The following is a 23,414-nucleotide window of genomic DNA, read 5'->3' on the forward strand; positions in this document are numbered from 1 at the left end:
GTCAAAGTGAGAGGACGTGTTTTGACCAATTTGCAAGCCATCATGAGCAAGTTTCAGCGGTACGGAAGTAACACCTTCCGTATCAATTATTCGGAAGCTCCTATTAGACCAACGCTAGACGAAACGGCAGATTTTCTGTTTACCGTTCTTAAAACTGGCGCGGATGTCTCGATGATGCAACGGAACACTGCACAAAGTGCAGTATATGTTACCATGCCAACACTCGAACGTGCATTGGCCATAGTAAACGAGCACAACGGGAAACACTTCGTCACGCACGAGGGGAAGCAGCACAAGATCACAATCGAGATGGTGGATGATGCGACAGAGGTGAAAGTGCGCGATCTGCCACCAGGGATTCCCGACGCGGATGTTGTTGCGGAACTGGGCGGTTTTGGTGAAGTACTCAAGATTGTTCCCGGCGTTTGGGGCGCAGAAACGCGGCTAGCGGCTATTGCGGACAATGCGCAATCCCGTCGGGTGTGCGCATTGTCCCCATTAAACAGGCTAAGCCCATACCATCTTCATCACTGTGTGCGGAGAGGTGACAGGGCCCACCGGTCACCAGCACTCAGAGATCCTTTGAATACGCGCTTCCCAAGTAGCAGAGCCGAAGTTTTTCAGAGATTTGTCTGTGTGCCAAAGCGAGATGCCCTGTCTTCTCTCTCTAGATTTTGGACAGCAAACCGCCGCGCCTGTAGAGGTGTGTGCGTGTGACGAAAAACGCGAGGAGCGGGGTCTGAAGTTTTTCGTTGGTCACACACACACATGCATCTACCAGCGGAATGCGCTACACTGAGTCTACCCATCTCTCTCGATCTACCATGATTTTTTCTGCTATCGCACTCATCCGGGTGTTAGGCATCCTCAGTCTGTCCAGATATTTCGTTGTGGAAGGATGTGCGGGAGTGATGCGCGATTTCTTGCGTCCCCTACTTTCCTTGTTTACGTTTTGCGCAGTGTTGCTTCTTATTCCATTGTGGAATGATTTATCCTAGCTAACTTGTTGAGGTAAGTTTCTTGATCTCATATGTGCTTCAATGTACTAATTCAACTAATGCTTATCGTCTTCAAAGTTACAGGTGCATGCGCCATTCATCAACGCCTACCTGGTGGCATCATCAACAATCTTCCAAGTGGGTGACGGAAAGAAATTGTTTTCCAGTTTTAAAATATTAAGGTAAGTGTTGCTTTCATGATATACGCAAAACTATCCAAAGTAAAACGTACTACATACATTAATTATTGGTTCATTTTTATTGACAGCGTTCAGCAAAACTCAGCCACAAAACAACGCACTGGATTGCGCTAAGAACCTGTCGAAACGCGCGCAGCCCCCGGGAGCGGTAGGAGAAAGGAAGAACGAGAGGAGGAAAAACTAAAACCAGCGCGCAGCTCTGATGGTACCCCGTACGCGGTAAGAAGAAAAAAGATCGAGAGGAGGAAGAACGGTAAATTTGGAAGGGGGAGACCGTTCTGCCGTCTCCACAGTGTGAGTATGCCAAAGCACGTGTTGGAAGGGAGAGAAAAAGTGTGGAATAAACCGCATGCGAATGTGTGCATACAGCAAAAGTAAACATGTGTGCCTCATCATTTCTATAAGCAATCCGAAAAGGGGGTGGAGCAAACACATTGGTATGCGTGAGGTGCAGAAGAAATCAGAGCATGACAGTATGCGTGAACGCGATCGTTCGGGTGGAAGGTGTCTATGTGTGCGTGAAACCACATTTACACTTCTTCTGCAAGTCCCAAGTACCCAAGGACCCAAGTAGCAGAGCCGAAGTTGTTGAGAGGTTTTTCTGTGAGCCAAAGCGAGAGGCCCTGTCTTCTCTCTCTAGATTTTGGACGGCAAACCGCCGCCCGTGCAGAGGTGTGTGCGTGTGACGAAAAGTTATGGATGAAATACGGGGGAAGCGGGGTTTGAAGACTTTCGTTCGTCACACACACATGCATTTACCAGCGGATATCGCTGGACCGAGTCTACCCATCTCTCCCGATCCACCATGATTTTTCTGCTATCGCGCTCATCCGGGTGTTAGGCATCCTCAGTCTGTCCAGAACTTTCCCTGTGGAAGGATGTACTGAAGTGAGGTGCGATTTCTTGTGCGACGTACTTTGCTCATTTACGTTTTGTGCCGTGTTCCTTCTTCCTCAGTTATGGAATGATTTATCCTAGCAAATTGTTGAGGTAAGTTTCTTGCTGTGTGCTTGTGCAGGTATATTCAACTAACCCTTGGCGTCTAAAAAGTTACAGGTGTGTGCGCTATTTATCAACGACTACCTGCCATCCTCGTCAACAATCTTCAAAGTGAGCGACGGAAAGAAAACGTTTTCCAGTTTTAAAATATTAAGGTAAGTTTTGATCTAATCCTCTGCGCTAAACTCTCCATAGTAATACATACTACTTACATTCATTATTGCTTCATTCAGCCCCCGGTGAGGACGTCATTACTTAACAGAAGCCGGTTCAACACGCGCAGCTCCTGTTCATGACGTCATCACTAAACTGAAGGCAGCTGAACACGCGCAGCACGGATGGTACCCCGAGCGCAGTAGGAGGAAGGAAGAACGAGAGGAGGAAGAACGGTAAATTTGGAAGGGGGAAAGCGTTCTGCCGTCTACACAGCAGGAGTATGTCAAAACATAAGTGGGAAGGGAGAGGGATATTATTCAATAAACAGCATGCGATTATGTACATAAAGCAAATGTGAACAGCCTCATCATTTCTATAAGCAATCCGAAAAAGGGGGTGGAGCTAACACATTGGTATGCGTGAGCGGCTGAAGAAACCAGAACGTTTAGATGTGTGCGTGACGGATGGTTCGGGCGCCTGTGGCGAAGCTCTCGACAAGACTGCAAACGAGAGTTTTGTGGAGAGCTTTGTAGGGAGCTCAGATTACACAGGCCGCCGTCGGTTTTTGCGTCCTTGGGGAAGTGTAAATGTGATTTCACGCACACATAGACACCTTCCACCCGAACTATCGCGTTCACGCATACTAATGCATACTATCCCCTCTCACGCACACTTGTTTCGGATTGAAAAAAAAACCGGTTTATTTCGTTGTTGTTGTTTTTTACGCTTCTGTTTATTGGCACCGCATGGAGTGGAATTATGACGCTATCCTTATCTAACCCACTGATTTTACGGTTGCACTGCGTTTTGGTTTCTTCTTGGTTCTTTTGACGGTTTTTTACGCCACCCACTGTTTTGTTGGTTTGAGGCTGTGAACGAAATAATAACAGAGAGCGTTAATCATCCTTGATAATCAGAAGTATTCTTGCACAGTGAAATCGAAAGTGCTTATCTTAATTTATACCATATCGCTAAAATTACATGTGCTACAATGGAGCCAACTAATTATCCTGTAAGTATCTACACAAAGTAAGCACGAGTGTTTAAAATAGACATTTTATTAATAAGTTTTATTTTTGTTTACAGCATACCAAATTACAACAACCATCCACACTGAAATCCGCTGAAATGGTAAAATCGACCCTAACACGTTCTCAGCAAGGTGCGAAATTTCCTCCTGTGCGAGTGCTGTCCCCAGGAGCGGCCGAATTACGTGTAATGTTTTCTCACCCGGCGACACCGTTGTTACCGGAAGAAGTTGGATCATCTATTCAGACAAGTGCGCGGCTTACTCCAGTAAAGGTTCAGTCAACGGTAACGATTCCGCCCCCGCTGGCACCTTTATCACGAGGAGGAGCTGGATCGTCTACACAGACAGGTGCGCGGCTTACTCCAGTACAGGTTCAGTCAACGGTAACGATTCCACCCCCGCTGGCACCTTTATCACGAGGAGGAGCTGGACCATCGATGACAAAAACTGTGCCGTTTTCTCCTGTCCATGTAATGCCATCTAATGCGGCTGGACAATTGCGGCTAGTGTCCCCTTGCCCGTCAGCTAAGTTTGAGTTCGGAATAACAGGACAATCGCAAATGCAAACATCGATGCGTAACATTTCTGATGGATCTCATGAAATCGAATACATCACATCGCCACCACCATTGTTTTCTCCGTCACTTCCAATGCCGTCGAGGCCAGCAAGATCATCACTTAAAAAACCTGCGCAATGTACTGCAACAATGACTGTTTCATCTGGCACAAAATATGGATCAGAGAATAGTGATCTAGTTCCTGCAGCAAACACACCGATTCAGAAAACTATTAAAAAAATAGAAAGAGCTTCCTCAATTCGATCCGTAAACCAACGAACCAAAACCAAAAATGTTGCTGGACGATCTAACAAGCAACGTGCCAAACGGTCGCTAGGTGAAATCGAAGGTGTTACAAAGACATCATTATATTGCTTGTCACTTCCATTATTTGCATTAAAAGATCTCGGTCCACCACTAATGACAAATGTCCATTCTTTTATGAACAACAATATCAAACCAGTTGATGTCAAAAGAACAAATGCTGCTCCTACGTCAACATACGTCCATAGCATGGATTTACAATCACCGGAGAATGTTCAATCATGTGACATTTCAAATAAATCAGCCCCCACAGCAAAACCATTGCAAGGTGTGTTAGGTGAATTGTCGATAAAAAATATATCACCCACACAAGAAGTGTTAGCTGATTTGGTTGATGATATGATGTTGGAAAACCATGAGCCGTCAGCACTGTTTCGAGCCTCTCCCGTAGAGCCTCTCCTTCGAATGTCAAACGAGACACGTGTCCTTGGAGATGTGGACAATCGGATGGTGTTACGTGAAGTGCGTGCCTTGCGGCAAATATTTGAACATGCAGTTCAATCGGGATGCATCCGACCACCTATACAGACAACCCATATAACAATGGGGAATTATTTCTATGGTAAACGGGGTGTGAGGTAGCGAGAAACAGGTTGCGACGAGTGAGAGGCTCTGTTAATTCAGAGAGAGGGGAATGAAATAAAGGGGGAAGCGAAGAGCAACACATAAGGAGAGCGAGAATGCCATGGCGAGGAGTAACGAAGGATGAGGAAGAAATAGAAGAAGCTATGTAGGAAGCAAACAGCAACACATACGGAGAGCGAGGATGCTATAATGCGCGGTGACAAAGAAAGAGAAAGAGTGATATAAAACAAGGAGCGTGACAACACATGGAGAGAGTGTAGCTAAGGGGATAAGAGAAGAGCCACACATACGAAGAGCAAGAATATTTGCGCTTGCTATAGCTTGCTCAATTTTCATACATGCCGCTCTTATTAAAAAGCCGGTAGGTCTTCGCTGATGATCGTTTGAATCAATCAAAAAACTTTTTGCACAACGGTACCGTTTGTATTTACGGCCGTTTTGTACGTAAAATCGGAAAGTTTGAATGACTACCTTTGCCCATCGACGCATTCGCCTGGAACCGTCCGAAGCCATCCGCAACCGTCACGAGCTATTTGGAATCGGCTTCGGATGGATCCAACGAATACGACGGCTGAAGTTACCGACTAACGCAACCGGCCAGTCCTGGTCGGCAACAATAGATGACACCAAACATTACCGAGATTGCATCTACCTTTCACAACTTGCGATTATTGTGGAGTAATTCGGCAGCGATTCCGGTGTTTTTTTTTTTCAAATTTATCCATCGCTAGTAGCTTGGCCCTAAATAGCCACATTCATGATTCTCAGATGGAGAAGAAAACAAAGACAAATTGACTTGCGAGCGCGCTAGGGTTTTTCTTCTCGAGACCTTCTAGCGAACTCAAAGAATCCTATCGATCTCCAAGACTCGCTCGGCCACTTATTTTGCGTAGAGATTGATGGCAAGAAACAAGAACGCATTGAATAGTATTTTGTTCACTCATAGCGTAGGCAGGTACGTGCAACCAAGATAGCCGAAAACATTGACGATGGATCCAACACAACGCCGGTAAAGTATGAAAACCTAAATGATTACGCTCTTCCTCCAATATTCTCTTCAATCACAGCAAAGAAACGCAGCGAAAAAAAAACGTGCGAGAGAAACGAAGATCCGCCCTCAGATTAAAAGCCACAACGCACCAAGAACAGCTGTGCACAATACACACATAAATACAAATACATAGCGAACAGAGCGGATACAGGTACAAGCCACGCACGGCCGTGGCCCCACCCCCTTTTTTCGCAAACCGCCGTTTGTATATGACGTCATATTCACCAAACCTCTTGTTTTGCTGAAATCAAGAGGTTTTGAGGTGAATTTGTGGTGAAAATTGTTATATGGGAAACTCAGTTAAGAAAAATTTTCAATTCAATCCACTCAATATCAAAAAAGAACTGGAAGAATTCGATGTTCGTCTAGGGGACGATCAAACATATAAGCAAAACGTTTTAGCGTTTGTTTTACGTAAGGCTCGTGACCGTCGAATCCATTATATTTTACACCGCGCAAAAGACACAATTTTCTCAAAACAATTATTTGCAAACTGTACCTGGAGTGGCAAGGGTTAAAAAAAATCCTTTAAAATATTTTCCAAACATGCTGAATCTTTTTAAAGAACTTGGTGATCTTCAAGATGAAGACCTTCAGCCGTATTTCACAAAAAAAAAATTGCCATGCAAAGCGAAGATTACATTTAAAAGGAAATAAGCTGCCAGCTCCTCTTTATAAAATGGATAAGGAAAATGTATAATAAGTTAAGTCTCTTGTGCGAGTTAGTTTAGTTTTGTGTGAGTAAAAAATTGTGTTATGTAAATACTATTGCTAATAGCGTTACAGTATGGAGTACTGTTGTGTAAATATTACGATTTTAAAGCAAAAATGAATTTTGTAAATACAGGGTTTTCAACGGTTATATTGACATGTTCAACTAGCTATTGAATCGTTCGAGCATATAATTGACAAGTTCAGAAAGTTATTGAATTGTACGGAAGATGGCGTTGACAAGTTCGACACATCTGTTGAATAGTTCGGTTGCAGCGTTTTGGCGGCTGCACCAATTCGTGTAGTATTTGCACTGGGTCAGCCTTGTCAAACTTGTAAACATACGAAGCGTCAAGCTACCCCGCAGTGCATGTGACAGCGATTTGCGAGGGCGCACGAGGGCTCGCACGCCATACAAGTTGACTGCTCCAGAGCCCTCGCATTAAAGAGCTTGCGAGCCTTGGAAATGTCATATGAGCGAGACAGCTGTATGTCAAGTGTATGGCTATCTCTTTCTGGCAAGAAAAAAGCTCCGAAATGCAACGGTGTTGGTGGACAAAATTTAAATGGCCAAAAATTTTGACCACACACACTCTCTCTCCCGGTGCCTTCCCCTGTCCTCTCTTCCTTCAGGCCCCTTCCTCTTATTTTCGCGCGCAGCTCGCTTGTGTGCGATAGCTCATCAGCTGGTACTGGTATCTGGTAGGGTTGTAGTTGTATCTTGAATTGGCGATTGGTACATATATATGTAGTGTATTTGGTTTTACCTGTGACCTTGACGATGCGAGAGCCGATCAATTCTGGTGTTGAAGCAATATCTGTGCTATGCTGGTGGTTGCCGTTCCGTGCCGTTTCTGATGTGGCCATTTGATCGCCATGTCGATCAACGGTTATGAAGCCAATTTCAAACGAGCGAAAGTGAAGGAATAATTCCGTACCGGAAATTTGATTTTTTATCAAGTGTGATACTCCAATGGTGATCTCAACCCGATGTAAGCTGGTTTTAACGGCCATATGAGATAATGTACTCATGTGTTAAAAAATGTCGCATTTTTTTCTTTAGTGATATTCCCGAAAATTGACCCATAATTCAAATACGATTTGACTATCTTAATTGATTCCTCATACAACGCATGGAAAGAAGTAAACTGGCTTCGCCAATTCTTTTATCTCCGCTCCCAACCATTCATCACCCGAACCACCCACAATCTCATCATTCCATCCACATGCAACGACATTTCCCTCTTCTTTAACAGCAAAGGTCTCAACCGAAGCTTCTACAGACTGCTGCTTTCCATTTTCCTGTTTCTTCTTCTTCTATTTGCCGTATCCATCTACCCGGTCATGCCAGCCAATGCAAGCTTTTGCGTCTTTTTAGTACCACACATCCGGCTGGCCAGTCCTTACTACGAGGGGACCGTCTATATGAGGCTTAAACCTATGACGTGCATGATATTATCATCCTTTATGTACCTTTATTTACAGCCCTTAAATCTGAAATGCATCCATATACCTTTCCTTGCGTGTCCGCACAACAATAATACAAAATGTGCGACAAAACGATACATAAACGTCGTTCAACAGCTCTTTGGTTTATTTCTTTTAAAACATGATTATAAAGCGACATACATAAGGGAGAAGAAAAAGAAAGCCACGTACAAAAACATACGCGGATGGGGGGGGGGGAGAGGGCAGGAGAGAACGGCCACTCTCGGTTCCGTGTCAAGATCCTCAATGAGGACATCACTCGCTGACAACGCCTCTTTCAACGGTGAGCCCTCAGAATCGGGCCGTGATCTGTGCACATCAATTTGAACGTGTAAGCAACCGATAATAAAACGTTAGAAATGGACTCTCTTACCCGCAGGTACCCATCTTCTACCATCTGTTACACATGCTTTGACACACCATGAACAACTTCCTTTTGTATGTCTTTGCGAACGACTATGGGCTGGATCGTTCAGTACCAGGGGTATGACATGGCCTACCCATCGCGGAAAGGCGAGTATGGTGCGCTATAAGCTACCAGATCTACCACGTTATCCAATAGAATGATGGACTATCAGCATCCTTGCTGTTGGGATTTGCAAAACACAAGACGAGGCAAAGCAACATGCGCAATCGAAATGCAGTCCGCAAAAATCCGCTAGTGAACGTGCATATGAACCTTCTAACAAACGAAATATATGTCATCATGTTTATTCCCCCTTGAACAATGCGTAGTGTTTTATGAGAATATAATCTAGATTTATTTATCTTAAATGTTGTGTAAAACCCGCACATACGAGTGGAGGCCCTAAGCAGTCACATAAATGTAGGTGTGGCTGCAGCGTCTAGCAGGGAAATGCTCTAAACTAGAGAAGGATTGGGTAGCAATTTTACTTGCGAGTGGGGGGTGGGTTCCTTTTTTGGGGCCCCTCAAGACCACGGGGCAAAATTAGCGCTTATTCCGCCCCTTCACACACACGCACATTTCAAAACACTTAACATAAAATTAGGCATATCGATTTATGACTTAAAGCGCACTTAAGATTAAACTTAACTCGTTAACATAAAGTTATTTTTCCAATTAACACAATAACACTATTAACGCGATGTCGTGTAGATGGGCGGAAGTGGGTTCACGTTAAAAATTTGCCACTGTCGCCACTGTGATGAGTGTTTGTCGCCTTTCCGGGGTTATTCGGTGGCATGTTGGTGCTGCCAGCGAGCGACCGTCGATGAAATCGATACACCTGAGGGAATATAAAACATTTGTTTTAGAGGGAAGATAAAACAACAGATCTAGATGTAGCGATAGTGCATCTAGAAGGAACTTACTTGTGGGGTTTTTTCTCCTGCCAGGAAATTTGACCGCAATCAGTAGTGCTGTCGGTTCGGTCCTGTTGCTGCTGCAGCTATTGTGGGGCAGAGGATAATGAGGATCCGAAGGGTTGAATTCCTGCCCCGAACGTTTCAACGTTTTTTCCTCGACACCGTCCGGCGGCGCAATCGGGGCACCCGGTGCCGGCTGGGCCTTTAGCGTATTGTGCTGGTAGAGCCCGACTCGTCGCCGTACAGCTTCCGGGGGATCTTCTTGAACGGTTCCTCGTAACACCACGTTCCAGAATAGAGGAAAATTGGCTGTAAAAAAGGAATAAACACCATGATTAGCATCCTAATCCCTACCTTCGCCAAACAATCTTCTTCTTCTTTCGTGGTCCGCTTACATACCGAACACACCGAATCATATAAAATGCAACGCACAGTCGCAAACACCTGCGGCATGCCCATATCGTTTCTGCATTATATCTGCAAGTTAAAACAGGCCATAGTCTATTAAAATAATGTTTCTTTATCATGATAATCGCTGGATAACACTTACCCGTTGTCTTATGCTGTGTTGTTCATCACACCACTTTCCTACGCCGGTACATATGCGTACCGCTTCCGACGGAGCCAGCACGCATTGGGCAGGACTTCTACCACTAACTTTTGCTAAAATGGCATTTACTTACGTAAAATTAAGACCTTAATTATTAAAAAACTTACCAAAATTGATCAGCCAACAACACTGTTTACGTTTTTTTACACACACAACCTGACTTCTACAGTGACAGCAGCCGCATAGCACCAACACAACGAAAGGTGTCAGGCGAGACGTCAGACGATCTTAGGCGAGGGGTAGGAAGAAGATCGGTGGTAAGGGACGTGAAAGCTCAGCTCAACAGGTAGAGCATCAACAGCGTGAAAGCTAGAGCGAGAGGTACCTCACCAACCCTCGCATTGTTTGCCGGGTATGCTCGAACGATTCAATTGCTAGTTGAACATGTCAATATAACCGTTGAAAACCCTGTAAGACTAAAAGACATGTACGTATTTTATTTAACAGAAAGAAATCAATGATCTTTGACACTCTTGCTTTGGCCAAGTTGTGTTTGTGGCCAAGTATGTTTCAAACTTATGAGTTAAATGGAGAAAGAATCTGCCCCCGTATGATTACCGGTCTTACATTCAGATAAATAATAATAACACAGAGTTCCGCATAGCGATTACTCCTTATTATTATTTTTACGAGTAAATCTACGAGCGAACAAGCAAATTCATATTTTAATTAGTAAAATCTTGCATTACATTATCAAATATTAAACACTACCGTCGTAGACGATATACTATCAGCGATAAATTATGGGGGTAAGCAATGTTCCATTTGTCGTCTTAAAAAATATCTCTGTTGATATTTTACTTTTCAATTGTACATGACAACAGCTCACGGTAGTATTACATGAAGTTACTTTAATTTCGACATATTATTTTATCAATAAATTTTAATTATTGTAAAAGTTAAACACTTACTTTATGTACACATCAAGTTTGTTGGGCACATAGTGTATTTCGCGCTGTCCACAAACTGGTAATCTATTGATACACTTGTTTCCTTTCTTTATCTCGTTACGGTCCTCCCGTACGGTGTCCGGCTGCTAGTATTAATCTGTTATCAAAACATTAAAAACAATGACAATGATACAGTAAAAGTTAGCGTGTTTGCTGTTAATTGATGTTTAAAAATGGATAACAATAATAAATTTGTTATCAACGATGTTTTTATACGTGTTTTTTTGCCTCTTTTAATACTTATATTTTATTTAATACAGTTTTTGCCAAAATAGATACAAAAAACTACTTACATGGCGGTGCCAGACTGATCTGCCAGTTTGCCGCATTATCGACACGTTTCCTGTTGGTGTATGGTATGGCTGGATTGTCCCAAATGGCACTGCTTCCTTTGATGCTTCCGTCGTCGTTCGGAGTTCTTGTGCCATCAGATAATGTTTCTCAAACGTAACCAAACGTCCCATTCCCATCAATGTCTGTTTCACAACCTGAAAAAAGAACTGTGAATAAAAAAAATCAGGTGATGGAGGACAATCGCAGAAGATTAATTCGAAACGCTTACCAAAAAAGTTTTTTTGTCAAGTGCCGCTTCAATTTATAAACAGTGCGTCGATGCACATCGTGTATGCAGTTGATGAATCAGTAATTATCGAAGAAACGTGACATATCGATAACATCGTAGGTAATAATGACGTGTCGTCAGCACCGCTTCCGGCTAAAGCTCCAGTGGAATTGTCTGCTTCTAAAGATGTGGACATTCGCACAGTACGCTTAATAAAGTCAATAAATTTGTAAAACATTCCGTTTAATCGAGGTCCATTAGCCCTGTAGCAGATTTACTGCTAACAGTAGGTCACATCTAACTTAGCATCGCCAAAAGCCAGGTAAAAAGACGATAACCACCAGAAGCGCAAGCGCATAGCCAGCAGCCAGGTAAAGAAACGTTAAACACCAGAATCGTAAACGTTCTCGTGTTTTACCCCAGAACATAAATAAGGAAAACGCGCCACAGATAAGCAATTAAACTTCCGTAAAACTCAGGCATAAACAGGAAAACGTTCGCTACATCCACAATGCACGGATAGTTGATAAAACACAGGCACGCTAGGTATAATTTAAGAAACACCTGTAAAAACCCAAACCCGGAAAACCAAATGAAAGTTCACATTTGAAAAACATCTGGTTGCCAAATGTGTCACAACTTTCACACCATCTTTCTTATAAATAAAGCTCGAATTGATGGCGAAGTCAGTTCACCTTCCATAGACACGTAGATCACTCGTGTTCTGGTGCATCTCACCAATTTGCATATTCCGCCGAAGGCTCTGCTCAATTTGATAATCATTTTTGGTTATCAGCTGTTCAGTCAGTTGATCGATCAGCATTACCCTCATCGAAATAAAGTGCACGTTTGCACTAGTTCCACCCAACTTCTCCCACGGTGTCCGATTTCGCCTCGGTCATCAACTCGACGCGCAAGGTCGATCCAGTCCGCGATTCTGCCGACGTAAGCAAGTGCTTCTTTTCGAACTTAGCGTAAGTGTGAACAGGTTGACGTAACCGATACGCGACAAATGTGTTTACATTTTGGTGTCGCGTTCCGTACGATCCCCTTCCTCGTCCCACACCCCTTTCACTGCGCTCCGCGCATTGACTCACCGAAACGGTTTGAGAAGCGCGGCCGAACCTACCACATGGCGACCGTGACAGAGTAGCAAAAACAAAGCTACAAGAACGTTAAAGTGCAGTGAAAAATAAAAATAAAAGTGCAGTGATGTGTAGAAAAAGTTATACGCAAAATGCGGTGCGTGGAAAAAAATACAGTAGAAAAAAAAGGTTAAAGAAAGAACGGTGTCAGTTTTTACCACATAACCATTATCGCGAGAACTCTATACAGTGCCCCAATAATCTAATAAGCAATAAAGTGATCTTTAATCGATTTTTAACAAAGTGCGAGTAATGCAGTTTGAGGCATAAGGTAACACCAAACGCGGGAAATAAATGAAAACGTTCCGAGTGCGCTCTAAAAGAGGCATGAGTTTTAAAAGTTAGCAAAAACACATCGTTGCGTACAAGTATAAAGTACCCGTAAAGCAGTGCAGGAAGTGAAATCGCAGTGTCAGTAAACTGAAAAAAGTAGTGAGTGTGTTTTACGTTGCCGTGTGATATGTGGCCGAATAAGTGTTTACGACACAACGTAAATTAGATTAGATAAATAAACTTAATTTATTTCCGCCTTGTTACTGACACCACACCACATTCGTTGCTAGCTGTATCCCGACTGCCGCTCGCATCCCGATCGTGTAACGAGTAAGAATCGGGATCGCGGATCGGGACGAGTCTCTCGCTAGGACACTCGTGCCCATCAACCGACGAGAGAAAACATCTCGCAGAGAGGGCGCGTGAGTACCCTGCACGTACGCACCCAACATCTCCCCTCTTTTAAAAACGCCTGTACGGGTCGAACCTACTGGGCGGTCTTCTATGCCTAGAAGAGCGACGTGGTTCTCGGGTTGGAGCTTGTACCGGAATTGGGGAATTCGTTGGATGCAGCGGTTCCGCGTTTGAGGCCGTACGCGGATCGATGACTGCTGACGTTTGTGGGTGTGATGCAGACGATACGCTCGTGTGTGTAGATGTAGTATGCTGTAGCGATGCTGATGATGGTTCGGCTGTTGATGTCGTCGGTTGCGGAGTAAGGTGGTAGGAATCCAAAAGAATATCTAGCGGTAAACCGTCAGACTCCGATGATTCACGATGACGATGATGATGACGTTCACGGCGCTCGCGCAGCTGGTTCACATGGCTTCTTATGGTCTTTCTATTGACTGTCCTAACGGTGTACATTACGTTTCCAATGCGGCTAACAATGGTCCCAGCTGTCCAACTCCAACCGTTGCGAGAACAACACTTAACATATACCAGGTCGGACGAGCGAAATTCCCTGCGTTTAGCTGCTACTGGACTGTCTGTTAACCCTCCTGCGAGTGGTGGACGTAATAGGTCTAAGGTTGTACGCATTGGTCTGCCAAACATTATCTCCGCTGGTGATTTTAGCCCTTCTAACACGGAGCTCGGAGTACTTCGGTAGGACAGTAGGAATGCATCCAGCGCCTCTTGCATCGTTCTCCCATCGGCTGATATTTTCTTAACGGTCCGCTTGAAAGTATCAACGAACCTTTCAGCCTGCCCGTTAGACTGCGGATGATAGGGTGCCGTCGTTATGTGCTCGATGCCGTTCTGGAAGCAAAAAAACTTAAAATCTTCGCTCGTAAACTGCGTACCGTTATCAGATACTAGAGTGGTTGGAACACCGAACCGGGCGAATATTCCGCGTAAGATGCCGATGGTTGCTGCGGATGTAGTGCTGCTCGTTCGAAATACTTCAGGCCATTTCGTGAACGAATCTACTACGATGAGGTAGAAATCTCCATCTAGTGGACCAGCATAGTCCACATGAATGCGCTGCCATGGACCTGCAGCTTTTGGCCAAGGAACGGGGCTTGAGTGAGGGGGTGATCGTGCAACTGCTTGGCACGCGTTACATGTTTTGACCCATTCTGTGATGTCAGCGTCCAAGGATGGCCAATAAAGGTAGCTTCTGGCCAATGCTTTCATCCGTTGTATGCCAGGATGACCGTGGTGTATTTGTTGCAGACATTGCTGTTGTAGAACTCGAGGAATCACCACCCTCTCCCCGAACAAAATACAACCATCAACGGTTGATAAAGCATCCTTACGTGCAAAGAAACGAGACAATTCCCCTGTGTAGGTTGCATTACTGGGCCATCCTTCACGTATGTAATGCACGAGCTTTTGCAGTAGGGGGTCTTTCCGTGTTTCTCTGATAAGGTCTGCAAAATGAAGTGGAGTGTTATGAAGCGCACTTACCACCATTGCTTTGATGTCTGTTTCTATGCATGCGATCACGGTGTCTTCTTCAGGTTTGGCTTGTGTGTTGATCAGGCGCGAAAGCAAGTCAGCGTTTCCGAAGTCATCGGTGCGTACATACTCTATGCTGAAATCATACGCTAGAAGAGTGAGTGCGAAACGCTGCAAACGGTTTGCGGTGACGGTCGGGATACCCTTCTTCGAGCCGAAAATATGAAGAAGAGGTCGATGGTCCGTTTGAAGAACAAAACGCCTGCCGAAGATCATTTTATGAAACTTTTTTACAGCGAAGATGATAGCCAAGCCTTCGCGATCGATTTGGCTGTAATGACGCTCTGCTTCACTGAGGGCGCGGGAAGCATGTTGAATTACGCGCATTGCACCTCCAGGATACACGTGGCTAATCGTTGCGCCAAGGCCGATGGACGAAGCGTCTGCAGAAACGATTATCTTCTGCCGTGGATCATAGTGCGTTAGAAGTAGGTCGGACGATAGGAGAGACTTGAACGTTGCGAACGACTTTTTGCATTCTGGCGTCCAGCAGAATGAATTATTTGCCTTAAGCAAATTGTCTAACGGATATCGCAGCTTCCTCATATTCGGGATGAACTTCCCGTAATAATTAATTGCTCCCAGAAATGATCTCACACCGGATATGTCTTTCGGTTCAGGGAGCTTCTTTATAAGCTCGATTTTTGACGGATCTGGTCGTAGTCCGTGGCTATCGATCACGTGTCCAAGGTACGTGATTTTCTGCTGTTTAAAAGCACATTTATCGGCTCGTATCGTAAATCCATATTCTTGAAGCCTGTGTAATACTTCTGCCAAATTTGTGTCATGCTCATGCTCGCTACTTCCTCCTACGATGATATCGTCAAGATATCCTGATACGCCCTTAAGCCCTGCGAGCATTGTATCCATAAGTTGCTGGAAGGCAGCAGGAGCAACTTTGATGCCGGGCGGTAGGCGGTTGTAGTGGTACAAGCCTCTATGCGTATTTATGGTAAGTAGCGGTCTGTATTGAGGATCGATTTCGACTTGGAGAAAGGCGTCCGTTAAGTCGATTTTGCTGAACATGGTGCAGTTGGACAGCCTTGAAAATATGTCCTCTGGAAGTGGTAACGGGTAATCATGTGGTCTTAGCGCTTCGTTCAACCCAGTGGAATAATCGCCACATAGCCGAATTTTCCCGTTTGCCTTCTTAACCACTACTACCGGTGCTGCCCATTCAGAAAACTTTACAGGTGTTATTATACCCAACTTTTCTAGCCTATCAAGCTCTAGATTTACAGGCTCTTGCATAGCGTATGCAACGGGTCTTTTTGGACGAAAGACTGGACGGCAGTTGTCTTTCAGCGTCAAGGTAACCCCTGCCTTTTTACATAGGCCTATTCCTTGAAAGACTGTTGGGAACCGTTCTTGCCATTGCTTCGGCGTGGTAGACGTACCTGTAACGTGGCAGCAAAAACTGTCCATCGGAACCGACCATAGAGCAAACGCGTCGATAACATCAGCACCTAAAAGTAACAAACGCGATTTAGAGACGCGAATCACGGTTTGCTTTGCCTGTCCATTCACTTCGACAGTGCACGGGAACTCTCCTTCCAGGGATAGGTTAGCACCTGAGGCGGTTCTAGCGATTACGGATGGTGCTGCTAACTGGGGACTGCCAATGAGCTTCCACGTTGTGTGATCTATCACAGTAATGTCGGAAGCCGTGTCCAACTGCATACGAACCGGTGTACCATTCATCGTAAGTGACACGAATCTGCGCCGTTGCTGTACACTCTGGACGTTCACTGTCACCATCCTTAATTGTGTTTTACGCTGCTTCCAGGGGCGTTTGCCGGGCTTACGGGATCTTATGGTGTTGCAATAGCCTTCTTTGTGGCCCGTCCGGGAACAAGTTGTGCATCGGTGTTGCTTGTACGGGCAATCGCGGCTCCAATGCAGTCCTCCGCACGACCAACACGGGGTAGTAGGATTGTCGCGCTTGGGTTGGAACTGACGTGGTGCGCGATGCATTTTTGTGTTTACTGCTAGAACACGCTCTGGTACCGGTGCCTCGATCATTGCGCTATCCTTTTTCAGGTTGATTAACCGATGGCACTCTGAAGAAAGCTGTTGCAAGGTCACGCAGGCCTTATCCTCAATGCGGGCTAGCAGTCGCGTCCTGATGTCTGCGTCGATCTCGTCTTTCAACCCGCACACGTACAGCAAACACTTGAACTCTTCCTCGTTCAACTTCTTCAGCTCGAACTCGACACACGCCTTGTTAATTCGACACGCATAGCTGAGATGATCCTCGGTCCGCGTCTTCATGATCTGCAAGCATTTGAACCGCTTGCTCAGCAGCGATTCTTGGGTGTCGAACAGGCATGTAAGTTTTTCCACAGTCTGCTCGAGTGAAAAATCCGGCGGGCGGCTCGGCATGATGAAGCTTAAGTAGCGATCGTGCTCGGATGGTCCCAGTTTGCGCAGCAACAATCGCACTTTGGCTGCGTCGTCGATCCTTGCCGCGTCCTTCTGGAACAGGTCGAGATAGCGTGAAAACCAGCTTTTGAAGGTTATACCAGTCTCCTTGTTGTATTGAAACTCTGAAATGTGGTGAGACAGAGTATCAATTATTTGTTCAGGCTGCAAGGTGGTGGGTGGGGCGCATTGGCTCGGCATGCGCGCGTGAAGAAAATCTTTAAGCAGCTGCTGCTGCTGTGTCATTTGCTGTTGAAGCAAATTCATCATTTGCAGCATCGTTGCACTATCCGCGCTGCTAATGATGGCTGGTGACGCATTGTTTAGCGATGGCGTCGACGTAGACTGCGATGGCGTCGACGTAGGCTGCGATGGCGGCTGGATTATCATCGGCGGTACTACTGATGCTCCTTCTCGATGCGCGAAATTTGGCATAGACATGCCTGGTACGCTGGCACGATTTTGGGATAATCGGCGTGGGTCAACGTCCGCAAAAATATCCATCTGGTTTGCGTCGGCTTGCTCCATCTTACGACGCTTGCGACACGGTGGTCCTATGTTTGATACACTTGCACACGTTAAACTGAACACACGTTAAAGTAAATTGTCCTCGTCGCCACTTTTATGTTGCCGTGTGATATGTGGCCGAATAAGTGTTTACGACACAACGTAAATTAGATTAGATAAATAAACTTAATTTATTTCCGCCTTGTTACTGACACCACACCACATTCGTTGCTAGCTGTATCCCGACTGCCGCTCGCATCCCGATCGTGTAACGAGTAAGAATCGGGATCGCGGATCGGGACGAGTCTCTCGCTAGGACACTCGTGCCCATCAACCGACGAGAGAAAACATCTCGCAGAGAGGGCGCGTGAGTACCCTGCACGTACGCACCCAACAGTGTGTATATTTATTTTGGCATAACACACATAAGCTATGCGTCACGATAACTCAAAACCGGAAACAAACGTTAAGGGCAATAACGACATCACCATCGTTCAGACCCAAAACATACACACTGAACAACACGAGGCACACGAGTTCAAACTTAACCTGATTTTGGCTCTGCTCGCGTTGATTGTTATTGCAAAAGCGCTCATAATAGTTCACAAAATAGTGAAAAATCAGGCGAAAGAACAAGCTGTAAAGATGTTGTCTTTATCTAAATAAATAGTGAAAAAAAAAGAAAAAAAAACATTAGTGAAGTAATAATCGGATATAAAAGACAAAGTGTCGATCAAGTGTTCATCAGACAACAACTGCAAGCCTAACAAGATAGTGGTCAAATGTTTCATGTCAATCCACTCAACTACGAGACTTTACTTGAAGAGTTCCATGTTTTTTAGGAGTCGATTTACAGTTCCGTGATTATGTAAAGATATATTATTATGCGAAAAACAGATGACAGTCGAAATGTGTTTGCTGAATGTACTTTGGGTGGCTGGGGGTTCAAAAGGATAAAATGCTTTAAGCAAATTATGTAATTATAAGAGTTTTTCAAAGACCAAGAATTTTGAAGAACAAGAGGTTAACTTTTTGCCAAATTACAAAGTGAAAAAAATGAAATGCCAAACGCAAGGCATGAAGGGTGTAAAAATGTCTGCTCCTTATGCCAAAACTTTTAAATTTAAATAGAATAAAGCGAAAGTAGCTTGACAATAAATACACAAGTTGTAATGTATTAATAAGGACTGATTTAAACTTGAATTTATCATTTGCTTTATTTTAGAACGGCAAGGTTGTTATATTGAAGTTTATTAATTGAAGTGCTGTAAAAACCAGTAATGAAGAAAACAGTAGTTATTTTTTTATTTTAAAAACCGTAATGTAGAGTAATTTGAAATTAATATTTTTCCTCATATTTTTGTAATAAAGAAAACTTACCGTTGTTCAATTACTGTCTACGTCGGGAAGCGTGTGTATCAAAGATGTGAAAAAAGTGTCTCCACCTTCATTTAATGGTATGGCCACAAGTTTACAGAACATTTGTGATGGAGTAAGCTCGACTACGGTTCTTTCAATTTCATTTACGTTACATTCAAATGTGAACAGATATGTTGAAGAAAGCGGGAATATGAAGGCTTCTTTCTTTCTGCCTATCAGCTTTTTTCCGGTAATACGCACAGTAGAAGATACCTTCGCTGCCGAACAATATTGAATAACTTCTTTTTCTGTGGAAAGAAATCAACCATCTCTATTTCATTTCTTCAATACATAATTGTTCATAAGAACTGTTATTTGAGTATCTTTGACTTCGATGTCATAAAAAAAAACATTGGTTCTGGAGCAGTTAAATTGTCTAACTCGGACAGCCGGTTTATTACTTGCTCCAGATTTTTGTAACCACTTCTTAGCATGCGTGTCTTACCCTGAAGCGCATTTTCAAAATCGAATGCTGATGTTTCATGGAGAGATCCAAGGTCCATAACTTCCTCTGTAACATGTAGCAAATTATGAACATTACTGGTCACGTACCCTTCCCCGTATATCATAGTCGGCAACAAATTGTTCAAGCAAACATCCAGCGCTTGTCCATTGGTTTTTAAATGTTCTTGAGCAAAGGAATTTTGTAGCGCAATTAAAAAGCATATAGTGGTTGTATTCATTTTCGCTAACTCTGCCTCTTAAAACGACAGGAGCAGCATAATGAAGGAAAGAACTGTACTCAGAGCCTTTCCAAAACTTCAAATCGTCCAACTTGCGTAGTTTGCGATGGATCTCCGATGGCAAAACTATGCTTACCAAATGCAACGAAATTTGTTCAACCATTTCTGCAGTCCACTTTTCCGACCCCCACAATCCGTACACCTTCCCTTGCAAATGCCGGCGTTGTATACCTAAGTAGAAAAGATGCAGGTCATCATCCACCGGCATTTTTTTAACCATATTGAATTTTTTTAATTCCAGCAGTGGTGTTTTTTCTTTTATGTGCTCCTTATAGACACCCGCACGGAAATCTTCGTCCGTCCTCGGAGCAGCACTGGTTGATGGAAAGCACGTTGTTCGTGATGATGGATGATAGTATCCAATTGCCGTGCATTTCAAGCAGCCATGATGCCCTACGTGTGACACCACACCTAGGAATAAAGTGTTAAAACAATTTTAAACAAGCTCAATTTTTTTCGTTACCTTTAAGAAATGCACGTGCTGGAGAATCAGCCACAATTGCATATACTTCAATCTTCACCAAAGTAGGTGGAGAACCTGCAAGTACTCCATTGTCAATGATATGATTGACATCCTGTACCAACGGACGAAGGTAATCCTCCAGTGAATCTGGCTTCTTTGTTCCACAAAATATTGCCACCGTCATAGGTTTTATGTGTGGCATTTTGTGTACTTTTGCCAAAATTGGCCAAAATGCCGTTCGGCTACTTTTGTGCAATGACACTCCATCAATATTTAAGATAATTGGTAGTTTAGTGCCGGGTATTATCCTCTGTTTTCTAAAATAAAAATATATTACACATATCAACAAAACAATATACACAACGATTGGATGGTTTGCACCACTGCTATCCTTGGTGGCTGGTGTGGGAAATATTAGTTAAAATATGCAGATATTGGATCTTTAAAAGATTCTCATCCAACCAAAAATAAAAAAAGTAAAATGAAGCCTAACATATTGTGCCTGCCTTCTTTGGCGGTTTAAGCGTTGTGGCCCTGTAGCAGGATAGTCAGTCTCACAGGGGTGGAGGGGAAGGGGGGACACAATCCACAAGGGGCTTGAACTCATGATGAGCATTTACAACAAAACCGATTTTGCCTCCTTAAGCAAGGATAAAATAAATAACATACTACATTTGATCGCGCAAACCCCTACGTTGTGTTATATTTTTGTGAAAACCAGAACACGCTTTCACAATTTTACATACTTTATTTAACGCGCGCTGTAGAGAGCCGTTTCTCCTTCGTGGTCGGTTACAAGAATGAATATCATTATGGCAGCTTATTCCCGCGATCTAATTCCCTACCAATACACACAAAAACAGCACCTGTCAATCGTTTCGTTTATCGGTGAAACGCATATACGGACGTCACACGAGGCGTAAACTCAAAAAGTTTACGCTTGATTTGTATGGGAGAGCGTAAACTTCCTGTCAAAAGATTTCAGGGTTGTATGGCTGAAATCCAGTTTACGCCAAAGTTTACGCTTCGTGTGACGTCCGTATATGCAAATAACGCAAGTGAAATATTTCACTCGGAACTATGGGCATTTAAAAACATGAAACGTAAACAACATTATTATTACATATTCTCACCTGAATGCCTTTTCAAGACACGGTCCAAGGCCATTATACCAATACTGTCCCCCCGCAACGTTTAATATTTTTTTGGGCGCGGTACTTGTTTTGAACAACGTCTGTGCGTCCTTAGGGAGTAATAAATTAGCTCGCTCACGCATTATATGCAGCAACAAATTAACGGACGAGTGAGCCGCATTGGTCTTCAATGCCCAATATCTCAAACATTCTTCCAGGGAATGCGCGTGCAAATCAAACCCAGGGGTCTTTGATGTTTTGGTTGCATCTTCACCTCCCTCGTGACCATCCTCGTCATCATTCTCGTCACTAGAAATATCCAATGTGTCGCCCTCTACAACAGCTTCGAAAATGTTCGACACTTCGCATGGATCCTCCACAACAGCTTGCGGTTGTGGTTCAGTAGCTAAAATGTTTATAAATCCTTTTTTTTACTAATCACGATTTCATCCGTTGGTTACGCCTGATGTACCTTTTCGTAGATTTGAAATCTATGAGTTGTTTTTTTATTCGCAGATTAGTCAATTCTGCGAAAATGTATCAACACACCTTTAGTTTTATAAGCACATAATTTTACAAAACACTTACACATACATAAACATCGAGGATAAAATGTTAAGCATTGTTTTTCTTTTACTTCTTCACTTTAACCTCGTGACGATATTTGAATGTATTGTTACAAAAAACCTTATCACTCAGTAATTAATTTTTATCTTTTTAGTATGCTAAAACATACTACAGTATGCAGTCTCTGATTGAACTTGGATTCTCTACCTACTATTGAAAAGGGGCCGTCCATAAATTACGTAACGCTGAAATTGGGATTTTTCGACCCCCTCCCCCCCTATCGTAACAAAACGTAACGTTGGAGGAGACCCCCCTTCCAAAATTACGTAACGCATGAAACGCATAATATATATGTTGAGCATTTTTAGACATCTTGCCAGATTGGCTTCAATTGTTCAGTAATGTTTATGATGGGAACACTATCTGTTTCGATTACATTGGCATCTTCTTCATTCCATATGGCATCTTCATTATGTATGTGTATTACTTCTTTAAACCTATCATCATTCTTTTGTTCTGAAGTAAGGTTTTTTTCCCTTCTCCTTGGCTAACATGCATTCTCAAATGCTCGTTTACCAAAACATGTGATGCAAAATATATTTCACATTTTTTACAAATTCGGTTTTGTATAATCTTTTGGACAGAAGGGCAATATAAATCCTATGGCTGCTCCCTAAACGAAAGCAGCGATTTTGGAAGTATTTTAGCAATGCTTATGGAATTTCGAAGAAAAAGTGAAACATATGACCCGCTGTCAAATAAATTGGGGTTAACAGCTTTTAGTCCATCATCTGTTTGTTCGATGCGAATCGGTGTAGAAAAGAATTGCTCCGGCATTACATTAAAATAGCTACTTCTAGGTTCACTGCAGCATTTCAAAAGATATACATCAATTATCCGCAGTACGCGATACTCGATATACGCGAATTCGCAGTACGCGATTCCTCTAAATTTGACAGCTCCATTTGTTTTTTGCAAATATTTTAATTATTTGAAATATTTTATGCTCTTTTTGTATTTCCTTAGTGTTCTTAATGCATTTTGCATTAAATTTGTGCAAAAGATACCAGTTTTATAACAAAAAACTTCAATGCAAAACTCTGTGACGCTTTATTTCAACCCTCGAACCAGTAGTGTAAACTATTTTTCCACAGGAATCCGCTATACGCGAAAACTCGAGATACGCTATTGCGCTCGGTCCCGTGCGATAGCGTATATCGGATAATGACTGTAA

General features: G+C 43.4%; 1 protein-coding gene and 2 long non-coding RNA genes across 4 annotated transcripts; 1 reads left to right on the top strand and 2 right to left on the bottom strand.

The window, feature by feature from the left end:
• LOC120960885 (uncharacterized) lies at positions 1-2,706 on the top strand. 2 transcript variants are annotated; one of them, XR_007452115.1, is made up of 5 exons: positions 1-1,011; positions 1,083-1,180; positions 1,267-2,188; positions 2,249-2,352; positions 2,431-2,706. It is a non-coding gene; the product is annotated as an uncharacterized LOC120960885 (long non-coding RNA). The 2 variants fall into 2 exon arrangements; XR_007452114.1 differs by having other exon boundaries at positions 2-1,011; positions 1,077-1,180.
• A 6,128-nt stretch (positions 2,707-8,834) lies between these two features.
• Positions 8,835-10,515, bottom strand: LOC120960939 (uncharacterized). Its single transcript, XR_005752662.2, has 4 exons — positions 9,976-10,515; positions 9,825-9,902; positions 9,432-9,734; positions 8,835-9,346 (listed from the first exon to the last, which is right to left on the bottom strand). It is a non-coding gene; the product is annotated as an uncharacterized LOC120960939 (long non-coding RNA).
• Positions 10,516-12,139: 1,624 nt separating this feature from the next.
• On the bottom strand, positions 12,140-18,842 carry LOC120947949 (uncharacterized protein K02A2.6-like). The gene has a single exon (XM_049606335.1). It carries the CDS (start codon positions 17,874-17,876, stop codon positions 13,428-13,430), a length of 4,449 nt encoding a protein of 1,482 aa, XP_049462292.1. The 5' UTR covers positions 17,877-18,842; the 3' UTR covers positions 12,140-13,427.
• Between the last annotated feature and the right edge of the window lie 4,572 nt (positions 18,843-23,414).

The sequence above is a fragment of the Anopheles coluzzii genome, chromosome X (genome assembly GCF_943734685.1).
Source record: "Anopheles coluzzii chromosome X, AcolN3, whole genome shotgun sequence".
Lineage (NCBI taxonomy): Eukaryota > Metazoa > Arthropoda > Insecta > Diptera > Culicidae > Anopheles > Anopheles coluzzii.